General features: G+C 45.8%; 1 protein-coding gene across 3 annotated transcripts in view; it reads left to right on the top strand.

The window, feature by feature from the left end:
* The window catches only part of LOC104982561, a 126,597-nt gene that overhangs the window by 59,775 nt on the left and 53,569 nt on the right, over positions 1-13,253 (top strand). For 2 of the 3 annotated variants that reach the window (XM_010831986.1, XM_010831987.1), the window contains one exon: positions 3,569-3,747. In XM_010831986.1, the coding sequence (XP_010830288.1) occupies positions 3,569-3,747 (179 nt within the window). Of the gene's footprint in view, positions 1-3,568; positions 4,186-13,253 lie in introns of those variants that run through there. The other variant, XM_010831988.1, reaches the window with a different exon arrangement.

The raw sequence follows: 13,253 nt of genomic DNA, 5'->3' as shown, positions 1-13,253 counted from the left end.
GCTGGGGCTGATCGGGCTGGCCTGGCCAGTGTCCCCTCCTCTCTCACGTGTGTGTCCCTCCTGGAGCCGCGCGCTTGTCGAAGAGGAGGACCATCCCCGATAGGCAGGATCAGTCTCCGCATCAAGGGTGTATGAGTGGCTTCGGGCCCCTGCTGCTGCTGCTGCTGCTAAGTCACTTCAGTCATGTCCGTCTCTTAGCGACCCCATGGACTGTAGCCCACCAGGCTCCTCTGTCCCTGGGATTCTCCAGACAAGAATAATGCAGTGGGTTGCCATTTCCTTCTCCAATGCATGAAAGTGAAAAGTGAAAGGGAAGTCCTTCAGTCGTGTCCGACTCTTAGGGACCCTATGGACTGCAGCCTACCAGGCTCCTCCGTCCATGGGATTCTCCAGGCAAGAACAGTGGAGTGGGTTGCATGCCCTCTGCGAGGGGATCTTCCCAATCCAGGGATTGAACCCAGGTGTCCCGCATTGCAGGTGGATTCTTTACCATCTGAGCCAGCAGGGAAGCCCAAGAATACTGGAGTGGGTTGCCATGTCCTTCTCCAGTGCGCCACTGCTAGAATCTCCAAACAAGCTCTCAAGCAGTAATGGCAGGGGTGAGGAGGGGGGTGGAACTCATGATTCTGTTGTTGCAAAGTACTGGGGGTGAAAATGAACACATCCAGGGAAACGAAATCAGAGTCAAGGAAAGGCAGAAGCGTGCTGGTTGCCGACAGACTGTGCTCATGAACAGAGCCTCTCAGCAGCCGAGACTTTGTCAGGACTCGCCACTTCAACTGTGGTCCAGCTTTATCAGAGGGCTTCTGACAAATCCGGAATCCCAGGCCTCATCCCAGGCCTACCGAATGGGGATGTGCACTTAAGAAACCCACTGGGTGACTTGTGTGTGCACTTAGCTTCAGAAGCTCTGAACTCGGACACTGACATGTTTCAGGCATCCAGTAAATTAATAAAGAAATAATAGCAGAACCAGAAGTGTTTAATTCTTTGTACTGAACATTTTTTTACTTTTGCAAGAATACTGGAATGGGTTGCCATTTCCTCCTCCAGAAATGCTCTTCAAGGGGGTCCAGCCAGTCCATCCTAACGGAAATCGATCCTGAATATTCACTGGAAGGACTGACGCTGAAGCTGAAACTCCAATACTTTGGCCACCTGATGCAAAGAACTGACTCACTGGAAAAGACCCGGATGCTGGGAAAGATGGAAGGTGGGAGGAGAAGGGGACAACAGAGGATGAGATGGTTGAATGGCATCACGACTCAATGGACATGAGTTTGAGCAAGCTCCGGGAGATGGTGATGGACAGGGAGGCCTGGCATGCTGCAGTCCACGGGGTTGCAAAGTGTCGGACACAACTTAGCGACTGAACAACAAACCTAATATTTAATTATTTTAACATACACATTAAAATAACTGTGTATGAATAATCAAATGTGAAGATAACATCAAAAGTCTAATGTCTCTGTAAATGTCAGGTCCAGGTCCTCCTGGCCCAGTATGGACCTGCAAAGAGTATAACATCACCACCACCTAACAGCTGTTTGGAACTCAGTAACTCCCCAAACATCAGACGCATGTCCTAACTGTGAACATGAAATACTTTGCTTCTAATATAATGACACCATGGTGCGGCAGGACCATCTGTAGCCCTGCCCCAGAGAGAATTTTCTGGTGCACCAAGTTATGTTTTGGGCCAGCTGAAACTCAAGTTTAGCTTGATTGGTATCAGAGAAACCCATATGCAGTCTTTGTAAGCAAGAGGAAAATGACCTCGAGGGGCGGCCCGCTGTGGCAGCACATAAATAAGTTGGCAGATGTATCAGCTATGCATATTAGTCCAGGAGTACAGTTCTTTGGGGACTAGAGTCCAAAGACAAAGACATTTGTGGGTTGCTGGTCAATCTGGAGCATTTCTTCTAATTTTTCTGGATGTGTTTTTGACAGGAGCTTAAGGGCAGTTCAATAAATTAAAATGTATTTACATTGCAATGAAGAATTTTCTTGACACACAGAGTTATTTAATTACCAAGGTGCTTTGCGTGCTGCTAAAGTTAAGACTGTGTCAGCCTTTCTGGGACAGATCTTTATTTTCAGGGCCATGTGGCTCAGCCAGGAATGATCCCCTGGGTTGGAGCTTGTCATTTATATAAGAGGAGTCTCCTCACTGACCCCCATTTCCATAGACAGCTCTAAACAGATCAGTAATCTCAATGTCAGACATCATGATGAAGTCAGCGCTGCCAAGGCCAAATGTCCCCCTTCAGGGATGTGGCCTCCATCTCAGAGGAATTGTAAATGAAGTCATACCCCATTTGCAGTCTTCAAAGCATGTCAGGGTTGCTGTCTATCTGAGTGACATTCAGAGAATTTTCTTGCGGCATCAAGAGGTAGGCGTATGATGAAAGTCTGTGTTCATGCTGGCAGCATCGAAGCACAGTTGGTAGACACTGACCTCATGTTATCAGGGACAGGGACAATTTTTCTCAAGCTCTTCACCAAACCAGTTCCATAGAAAAGGGGACTTGAAGTCCAAGCACTCTAAGAAGCAAGGAGTAAGAAAGACAGTCTAAGAAGGACACTCTAAGAAAGTCAGGCACTGAAAGCTCTGAGTCCAATCCTCGGTACTAATCCAGGTTGGCAAGAAGATAGGGTAAAAGACATGTATGCTTCAAGCCTCCTAGACTTCCGGTCAAGTTCAAAGGTAAGTAATTGATTTTGATCAGAGACGACATTGGCAACATACATTGGCAGTGGTTCAGACCCTCCCTTTAGCTAACACAGATCAAAGAAGCTAATCATCCTGAATAAAAGTGAGATGGAAAAGCCAAATATCACCCATCATCCTTCTCTGGATGTAAATCAAAATACATTCAATACTTAGCTTGCTGTTGTTACAGACAGAATGAGCAGACCCAAGTCATCCATAATCAGACCCAACTAGGCCATGTGATTGAAGAAGAAGAATTCTGTCTTAGAACCAGGTAACCCAGATCTCACATTTGATTCAACCCTTAAAGGAAATCAGCCCTGGGTGTTCATTGGAAGGACTGATGTTGAAGCTGAAACTCCAATACTTTGGCCACCTGATGTGAAGAGCTGACTCACTGGAAAAGACCCTGATGCTAGGAAAGATTGAGGGCAGGAGGAGAAGGGGATGACAGAGGATGAGATGGTTGGGTGGCATCGCAGACTCAGTGGACATGAGTTTAGGTGGACTCTGGGAGTTGGTGATGGACAGGGACACCTGGCCTGCTGTGGTCCACGGGGTCACAAAGAATCAGACACGACTGAGTGGCTGAACTGAACTTATGAGCTCTAGGTTCTCAGAGAAGTCACTGGGCCTCCCCAGTTTTCATTCTCCTATTTGACCTGAGAGTTTCATTACTGGAGAACTCTTGGATCCATTCCAGTGGTAGAATTCTATTTCATTGATTCCATTTACGGAAACTACAATCTCTTTTTCATCCATTCCTTCTGGAAAGCAAGAGTCCTTGCAGTTGGTTTAAGATTTGAAGCCGAGTGAGCTGTCTATCATTCACCTATCTCACACTCACCCCTCCAGGTCCAGACCTCTTGACTCTGGTGGTGGGATCTGACATCAGCCGCTGTCCCAACACCCCCCGGCCCGCCTGCCGCGGCTACCTGCATAAGAGGACGCACTCCGGGTTCATGAAGGGCTGGAGGAAGCGGTGGTTTGTGCTGAAGAATGACGGTTGCCTCCAGTATTACAGACACAAGAAGGTGAACTAAGGGGAAGGTGGAGGGCTGGAGTGCGTAAGAACATGCAACTCTGGGGTGTGCGGTGGGTGCATTAGCAAAGGATTGTCTTGTCAGGTCCTGCGCATGGTGAAGGATTCTAGAAACAGGGCTCTCTCCTGTGACTTCTAAAGAACTTTTCCTTCTTCAGAGGTTCAGAGGAGTGTAATTTATTTTCTCTGTGGCTGCATAAATCAAGGCTGGCATGAGTTTCTGTCTCATTTATTCCTATTCTCAGACGCTCTGTGAAAACTCTCTTATCAAAGTCAAGAAAATAAGAGCCAAACCATATACCTAGTGCCCTAGAGAAATCAAGGCCGACTAAGGCAAAGCACAGCTAACACCTCGCTGGCCCGCGTGTGCGGGCACTGTTTCCTAGGTAACAGGGGCTGGTGTCGGCCAGGCTTCTGAAGCAGAGGACCTGAGAATATACTTCATCTCCTCACCTAGGGTCCCGTAGAGCAGCGGTTTCTGACCGTAGGTAAAGGTTGAAAGCTTCTGGGGAATGTTCTCAGAATATGAGCTCTAGTCCTCCCCGTGTTTCAGCCAAGTCTGAGGTGGGGCCTGGGCCTGTGGGTCTGGGAAAGGGACTTGGGGTGACTTTAGCCCACAGTGCAAACAACCAACCAGCAGGCCGTGTCCTGTGGGCAAAGGGTTTTCTCTGCCCTATGCAATACAACACCAGGGCTTCTCTGGGCACTCAGTCAGTAGAGAATCTGCCTGTGGTGCAGGAAACCCAGGTTCGATCCCTGGGCTGGGGAGATCCCCTGGAGAAGGAAATGGCAGCCCACTCCAATATTCTTGCCTGGAGAATCCCATGGACAGAGGAGCCTGGCGGGCTACACACGGGGTCACAAGAATCGGACACAACTTAGCAACTAAACCACCACCACCATGCAATATTCCATGCAATTCCCTGGTGGCTCAGTGGTAAAGAATCCACCTGCCAGTGCAGGAGACGCAGAAAATGCAGCTTGGATTCCTAGGTTGGGGAGATCCCCTAGAGAAGGAAATGGCAACCCACTCCAGTATTGTTGCCTGGGAAATCCCATAGACTGAGGAGCCTGGTGGGCTACCATCCACGGGATCACAAGAGTTGGACACGACTTAGTGACTAAACAACAGCAACATGTAATGTGGTTTAATTTTTTTTTAAATCACACGCAAGCATCATATATTTCAGAGATTTCGCACAGAAATTCCAATGTCCAATTAAAAGTCTCCAGCTGAGTAGAGGCTGCCTCCTCCAGGGAGGCAGACAGCTGCCCAGTCCAAGAGAGGGCCCACTGCTTCCTATGTCCTCTGCCCTACTGGCTTCTCTCCAAAAATTATATTGCCCTAGTTTCTTAATTTTAAGGGTTTTGGGCGTATTTTATATATTTTAACAAAGACATTAATTCCTCTCCGTAGTAAGGAATATCTATATATCTATCTGTGTGCTTAGTCACTCAGTCATATCCAACTCTTCGCAACCCCACAGACTGTAGCCCACCAGGCTCCTGTGTCCATGGGATTTTCCCAGGCAAGAATACTGGAGTGGGTTGCCATTTCCTTCTCAATAGATCTATCTATATGTATATAAAGAAATCAATACATTTAAAAAAAATAGGGAGTGACTTTGCATGTGGAATCATTGTGAATACTTCTTATTTCTAGACTGTGGATCACTTATTTGTGACACAGACCAGGAGGTGTCTGCCTTTCAAGGCAATGTGAGCCAATCAGCTGCTTTGCAAAAACCCTGTCTCCCTCCAGTGCAGGAAAATCAGATTCTCTGTAATCAGGGTGAGAAGGCTTGCTTTCTGTATTCTGAGTATGAAAGGGGAACAGACCAGAAGGTTCCAACCTGGGTATGCTTCAGAAGCCCCTGACGAGTTTGCCAAAGTACAGATGCAAACAGTCTCCCACCCCCTTACCTCCTGAGTGGGGCCCTGGAAACTGTATGTTCTTTTGTAAGCAGTCAAGGTCATTCTGAAGGAGCAAAGTTCGTTCCCACCTATAGTCATAGGAACAATAATGCAAGCCTGCCAGTTGTTCTTCCATGGACTGGAAGGTTTATCCTGATGGTGTGTGCTTCCCACCTCCAGTAATGATGATTTTTGTTTCCTTTTGTGAAGCAGTGACAGTAGTATTAATAGATGCCAGTTTTTCTTTAATGGCCTTCTTCAGCAAAACAAATGCGTAAAGCAACCTCATGTCAGGCATCTCACACTTTTAAGATTCCTAGTTCCTGAGATTTAGAATGGTTCAATCTAACCAAGGGGCAATCACGGAGCTAGTGGTGCCTGCAGATGTTGTATTTGGCTCGCACAATGTTTTCATAAATTTTTTAATGAAATGCATTCAGGTGAAGCATGTGCTCTCCAATCTGCCATAATCCCTACTCCTGCTCATTTCCTCACGCTGAGCCCAGTCATTTAAATTACTCACTAGGCCCTGTAGGGATATGCGTGTGTGAGTCCTGGGGTAGAATTTATGTGAAAAATTAAAAGGGTGGTGGTAGAGTGGTTAGAATTAAAATAGATTAAAAAAAAACCCACTTCTATTCCTGTTTGGAAAAGAAATATGCATCTTATAGTGAGTTTGGACACAGCTAAGAAAAGACGCATCTTGAGTAACTGCAGTTGGAAGCATCACCACCACAATAGGTTTAACACGGAAATGGGAGAATATAAAAATATGGCTTTATTTTGTTTACAAAGGGCCAAAATCAGATCTCTTGCAATGCAACGAATTCCAGAATACATCATGCATAATCTTTAGGGTAGATTGCAGTGACTGAGAAGAGTTAAGGGGGCATCATAAGAACACAGCAGATTAAATTAGCAGAAAATCAACTCAGCTATACAGTATTCATTCATGCAACAAATATTTATTGAGTGCTTTTTAAGAGCCAGGCATTATGCTAAGCACTGGGAATTAAAAAAAAAAAAAAGACACGATGCCTGCTCTGAGTGTACTTACAGCTCCTGTTATTGCTCCGTTTCTGCTTGTATCAGTGGAAGAGACTGACATGAGGAAATGGACCCACAAATAAAGATGCAATTGTGATTGGTGCAGTAAGAAAAATTATGGGATGGGAGAAGAGAATTGCAGCAGTCTGAATTCAAACAAGAGGTGCAATCATACAGAGATTTAAAAAGTGAAGTTTCATATAAATATGGTTTTCATGATGTCTCAGACGGTACAGAATCTGTCTGCAATGCAGAAGACCCAGGTTCGATCTTTGGGTCGGGAAGATCCCCTGGAGAAGGGAATGGCAACCCTCTCCAGTATTCTGGCCTGGAGAATTCCATGGACAGAGGAGCCTGATAGACTATAGTCCATGGGGTCGCGAAGAGTTGGACACAACTGAGCGACTAACCCACATGCATACATAGACTCTAAGAAAACTCTGTGTCACCAAGAGAGAGCACTCAAGGAAGGGCAGACCTAGAAAGGGCAGCCCTCTCCAAGGCTCTCCATAGGAAATGTAGTTGAAGCTCCCGGCTATCAGAGCAGCTCGCCGGTTTGTTGAGACAGAGGTAGTTAGTCTGCAGTCAGAGAGCAAACAGGAAGTAAGCCTGTGGAGCCCAAGACGGGGCAGGCAAACTGAAGCTGGCGGCTGATACCTGGGTGAGTCACAGGAGCTGGGGATGCCTCTCCAGTAGGGAGCCCGGAGCATGAGAGATCCCTGAGGGAGGACCGCAGGAGCAGGGGAAGTGAGCAAGTGGAGGGCATCAGGGCCCCCGGGTGGGCAGGGGTGTCCCCATGGGGAGGGTCACGGGAAGGTTTGCATCACGTCACCCGAGGGCCACAAGGCTACCGGGGACAGCGTGTCCTGGGTGAAGAGCTCAGACAGAGCTTCCCCAGAGGTCCACGACTCAAACTGCAGACCCACCCACAGCAGCTGCAAAAAGCAGAAGACCCCTTCCCCTTGCAATGTTCCTCTGTCGCCCTCTACTGAGAAAACAATGCGCTTGTTGTTTAAAAAACAAACACAAACACAAACCTGGGGGAGAAATTGCGTGCATTATTGCAGAGCAGGTACTCGGGGGTGAATTTGGAGCTGAAAGCCACAAGTTCACAACTGACACAAGATTCACATGGAGGGTTTAGTATAGATGACACAGGAGTATACAATGAATTCCTTCTTGAAGATGTAACATTTTAGCTTAGGGCTAAGGGCTGAAGAATTGATGCTTTTGAACTGTGGTGTTGGAGAAGACTCTTGAGAGTCCCTTGGACTGCAAGGAGATCCAACCAGTCCATTCTAAAGATCAGTCCTGGGATTTCTTTGGAAGGAATGATGCTGAAGCTGAAACTCCAGTTCTTTGGCCACCTCATGCAAAGAGTTGACTCATTGGAAAAGACTGATGCTGGGAGAGATCGGGGGCAGAGGAGAAGGGGACAACAGAGGATGAGATGGCTGGATGGCATCACTGACTCGATGGACATGAGTCTGAGTGAACTCCGGGAGATGGTGATGGACAGGGAGGCCTGGCATGCTTCGATTCATGGGGTGGCAAAGAGTCAGACACGACTGAGCGACTGAACTGAACTGACTGACTGTATAGGACAGGGGTTCACCTATGGCTGAGTCATGTTGAGGTTTGACAGAAAACAGCAAAATTCTGTAAAGGAATTATCCTTCAATTAAAAAAAAAAAATAGCCCACTTGGGCTTCCCCAGTGGCTCAGTGGTAAAGAATTTGCCTGCAGTGCAGGAGACACAGGTTCGATCCCTGGGTCAGGAAGATCCTGTGGAAAAGGGAATGGCAACCCACTCCGGTATTCTTACCTGGAGAATCCCATGGAAAGAGGAGCCTGGCGGGCTACAGTCCATAAGATTGCAAAGAGTCGACTGAATCGACTTAGCGCACACACACACAGGATCCCACTTAACTTGGTAGTTACTAAGTCTTTTACTGTTCTTTTAGTGATTACCAAAAATATTACACCATGCATTGAGACTTTCTAGAATCAAATATGGATTACTATTTAAACTATTTTATGGACATCACAGCATCTGATTCAACCGTGTCTTAAGTAATATGTTTGTGTTGTCATATGCTTAAATTCTGTACAGATTGTAAATCTGCTGAGATATTATCAGTATTATGTCATACAATCAATATTCTACTTCTCAGTGTAAATTGTTTCTTTGTGCTCTATTCCGTATATATTCTCCTGAACTTCTTCTGTCTAGTTTGATAGCAAATAATCTCCAAAAGGCCTTACTTTCTGCAATTATTTTTCCAGTTCTAGTGCCCATTTAATTATTTGTTTATAGTTTCCTGTTCATGCTGAAATGTTTAAACCTGCGTTTCATATTTTGACATATTAATCATAGTCATGCTGAGTCCATCCTTTATCAGGATCCCCTACAGATGCCTGTTTCCATCATCTGCCATTTCTGCAATTTTGTCTCAGAATTTTAAGCAACCTTCAGACATTGTGAAGGTGGTCTTTTTGGCACTCATTCTGATTCCCGAGATTGGTCTTCATGATTCTAACCCAGAACCTGATTTATCAAGATCTCCTCCTTGATGGGTCTGAACTCCACGAGCGTGTTGAAATCTCTGCTCAATGTCTTCACCCCTTCAGATAGACGTGACCCCAATGTTGGGCTCATCTTCTGCTAGGTTTTAGCCCCATTATTCTTCACTATCTTATAGGCTCTCTGATGTTTTCAAAGAGGCATTTATATACACTCCAGCTTTTCTAAGTTTCTTAGTTGGTCCTAATGAACCAGTCTGACATTAAAAAAAAGGGCAATTCCAGTGACAGCTGAAAAGGAAGGAAATGTGAGGGGTGAATTGTTTTGTTATTCTTTTTTAAGCTCTAAGATACCAGTTTAAGTGTGAGTGATTCTGAAAGTGGAGTCAAGCAAGGAGAAAAAGGCTGGAGATACAGAAAAAGAGGAATAACTGGTGGATCCATTTACCTTACATGCCATCTACCCTAAAAGTTGGGTATATATAGCTCTTTGATACCAGCAGAGGAAAATGAACTTTATGAAGGATAAGACAGAATGCTCAACTAGGTTTTTAAGAGAAAGGGAACATTCTCTGTCCATCAGAGCAGAACAAGCCAATTTTTGTTCTGTTCTGTGACCCTACGTCCGCAAGAATCCACACGTGGGTGTGTGTGTGGGAAGGGGGGTCGCTGGAGGACGCTGGACACACTGGCCCCACAGATCTCAGAGAAGAAAGCGGCTGTACTCTAAGTACTTGCCTCTACTTCAGGAATTCTGATCGTCACGGCGTATTTACGTTGCTGTGTTGGGGGAAGACTCCAAGGGACTGAGCAGCACAAAGTAGTATGAGAGACTTCACTTTGAACAAAGCGGAAACTTTGGAGCATGAAATAAGATCAGTTATTTTAGCCATGTGTCTTGAATTCTTTTGTAAATGTCAGCTGCTAATCTTTGATTTCCTTCTTTGAAAAGAAAGCAGATAATACTCTCTTCCAAAATTGCCGCTATGTTCACAGTGCACTCTCAAAGGCTGTTAAGCTCTAACCCCAAGTGCAGGCAAGGGGAAGCAGACTGGAGTCCAGGCTTTGAAGGTCAGTTGGCTCTACAGTGCCCAATGTTATAATGACTTTCATAGTATACTAAAGTATACTAAAGATTATCAGAAAAAATAAAAGAATTGCCCTAGAATTGTCTCAAGACAAGTTCAAGTCCCTTGGACTGCAAGAAGATCCAATCAGTCCATTCTAAAGGAAATCAGTTCTGAATATTCATCGGAAGGACTGATGTTGAAGCTAAAACTCCAATACTTTGGCCACCTGATGTGAAGAGCTGACTCATTGGAAAAGACCCTGATGCTGGGAAAGGTTGGGGGCAGGAGGAGAAGGGGATGAAAGAGGATGAGATGGTTGGATGGCATCACCGACTCAATGGACATGGGTTTGGGTGAACTCCGGGAGTTGGTGATGGACAGGGAGGCCTGGAGTGCTGCAATTCATGGGGTCACAGAGAGTCGGACACGACTGAGCGACTGAACTGAACTGAACTGTGTCAAGACGCAGAAGAAAACCAGCCCCGCTGAATGGGCTTGAATGGACCGCAGGAGTAAACAATACAGTTGACTTCTGATGGTATTTTATGCTCTTGCTTGTTAGCACAATGGTTCTGTGCACGTAGCTCTCCAGGTGACCCTATGGAGGGGATGGAACCCTGGAGCTCTGAGGAGAGATCAGACCAAGAGATTCAGTTATGTTCTATATGAAACCATGTGCATGTGGAGTCGGCACCATACGTCGAGGTCCGCTAGGAAGACTGTCAATTCCAATAGAAGAGAGCTGAGGCCAAAGCTGCGGGAACAAGGGCAGAGCTGGTCAGAAGTCTGGCACAGGGATGAGGGTCTGGCCTCAGAGGCCGAACACAAAGGCCAATGGGACCGAAAGGAGACCAAAAGGAGTTTTATGCTTGCAGAGCCCAGACAAAAGCGTGTTTCAAGATGCAGGGAGCAGTCCATGGAGCTGACGCAGCCGTGAAGTAATTGCCTGCCAGACACAGGCCTCTTAGAGGGAGGCTGCATCTCCCTTGCTAGAACAGGCCTCACTTCTATCTTTAAACTCACTTTTTCCCAGTCTAAAGGCATGCTTGTCTATACTATCCTGAGGGAGGTAGAGAAGGCTCTCTCGAACATACATTTCTTTGACAAACTTTCTATCCCTCATCTCCTTTTCTAAGGCAAATTCTTGGGAAGAGTTGTCTAGCACCACATTCTTTCATTCCCTTTCCTAACCCACTGCAATCAGGGGTCTGTCTCTGCTATACGTGTACACACTGAAATTAGGATCATGCCTAGGTAACCCAGGAAAAGAGAATAAGATGAGAAAAGCAGTGGGCCACCAACATTTAACGGGACGTGATAATGTCTACCTGATTAGACTCTTATGTGGATTAAATTAAGTATGTAAACCAACAATTACAGGGTCCGACACAGAGTGTCAACCGCTAGATTTCCTCCCCTTGACCCATGTTACTTTCACCTGAGTAAGTTGCCTGTGGTCATGTAGCTGATAAGTGAGTATAGATGCAAACTCACGTCTTCCTGGCCCAAAAGGGTATTTCCGTCTTTCCACGACTCCAGACTTCCTTCCCAGGGCTTTCGTCCCCAGTTTGGTGCCTCCCTGCAAACTACCTGGAAGAGAGAGGTGAACATAAGAAATAGTAACTAAGATTTGTGTCATTTGCGGATTTCACAGGAATGGAAAAAATGAATACCACATCGTGGAAGAATACTCGTGGCATTCAGAAGGCAGGGAATGAGTCAATATGTGCAATCGATATAACAGAGGATTTCCAAGTTTCCAATAAAGTCTGGACTCAGTTCAGCTCGAGGTTTCAATACTGCACCTCGTTGCAACCTTACTTTGTAATTTAAGAGATTTCCCAGTAGGTGGCGCGGCGTACTCACAAATGGTTTCTCAGAGCCCATCTGGGACCGTAACTTAAAATTCTTGTGAATGCAGGAAAAGACTGAGAACTAATTTACACCAACTTCCTCCTTTTCCCAAATATGAAAATGAGGATTAAAGATTATATAATTTATAAGAGAAGACCCAGCATTTAAACCAGGTTGTTGATATTTACCTGGAATCCACCTCTTTATATAGCCTACCAGCCTCAGACTTAGGGTGGTATCCGCTAAGAAGGCCATGCAAAGATAAAGCAGCTAGCTCTGGGTTAGGAAAAGTGTCAGATACATAGGGAGAGTTGTCTTCCATGGGATGACCATTTTCTTAAGATGATATTCTCTTGGGGCTATTTATCCAGTATTAACAAATCTCAATTTTAAAAAGGACATTTAAAATGGGAAGAAATCCAAATCCCTTTCACCTTCCTGACTTCCTCCCACCACCTTCTGCTTTTTCTCCTATGAGAGAGTCCCCCTTGATAGGTAGACTTTCAGACTGAACTAGAAGGGAGCCAGCCTCCCAAAACAGCGTCCTTTCCAGGCTGCCCCGGTGTGGGAACTTCCAAGGACAAGGCAAGGCCATCTGCCACGCCCACTTGTAAAACACACTCTTGGGAGAAATCCATGGCCGTCCTGTCACTGGCACAATAGTTACTGAAACCTTACCAAGTGTCAGAGACAAGCTGTAAAAGCAATAAAAGGCCAATGGCTCTCAGAGTTTCTCCTTCCTGTGGGAAGAGATAGTAAGTACAGTGGATAATTTCCAACATTGATAAGTATCTGAGTTTGAGAGTGGCTGACATTACTTTGCCAACAAGGGTCCATCTAGTCAAAGCTATGGTTTTTCCAGTAGTCGTGTATGGATGTGAGAGTTGGACTGTGAAGAAAGCTAAGCGTCAAACAATTGATGCTTTTGAACTCTGGTGTTGGAGAAAACTCTTGAGAATCCCCTGGACTACAAGGAGATTCAACCAGTTAATCCTAAGGGAAATCAGTCCTGGGTGTTCATTGGAAGGACTGATGCTGAAGCTGAAACTCCAATACTTTGGCCACCTGATGTGAAGAGCTGACTCATTGG

The sequence above is a fragment of the Bison bison genome, unplaced genomic scaffold, assembly GCF_000754665.1.
Source record: "Bison bison bison isolate TAMUID 2011002044 unplaced genomic scaffold, Bison_UMD1.0 scf7180017864533, whole genome shotgun sequence".
Lineage (NCBI taxonomy): Eukaryota > Metazoa > Chordata > Mammalia > Artiodactyla > Bovidae > Bison > Bison bison.
The sequence above is the reverse complement of the archived record's forward strand: the minus strand, read 5'-3'. Positions and strand labels throughout refer to the sequence as shown.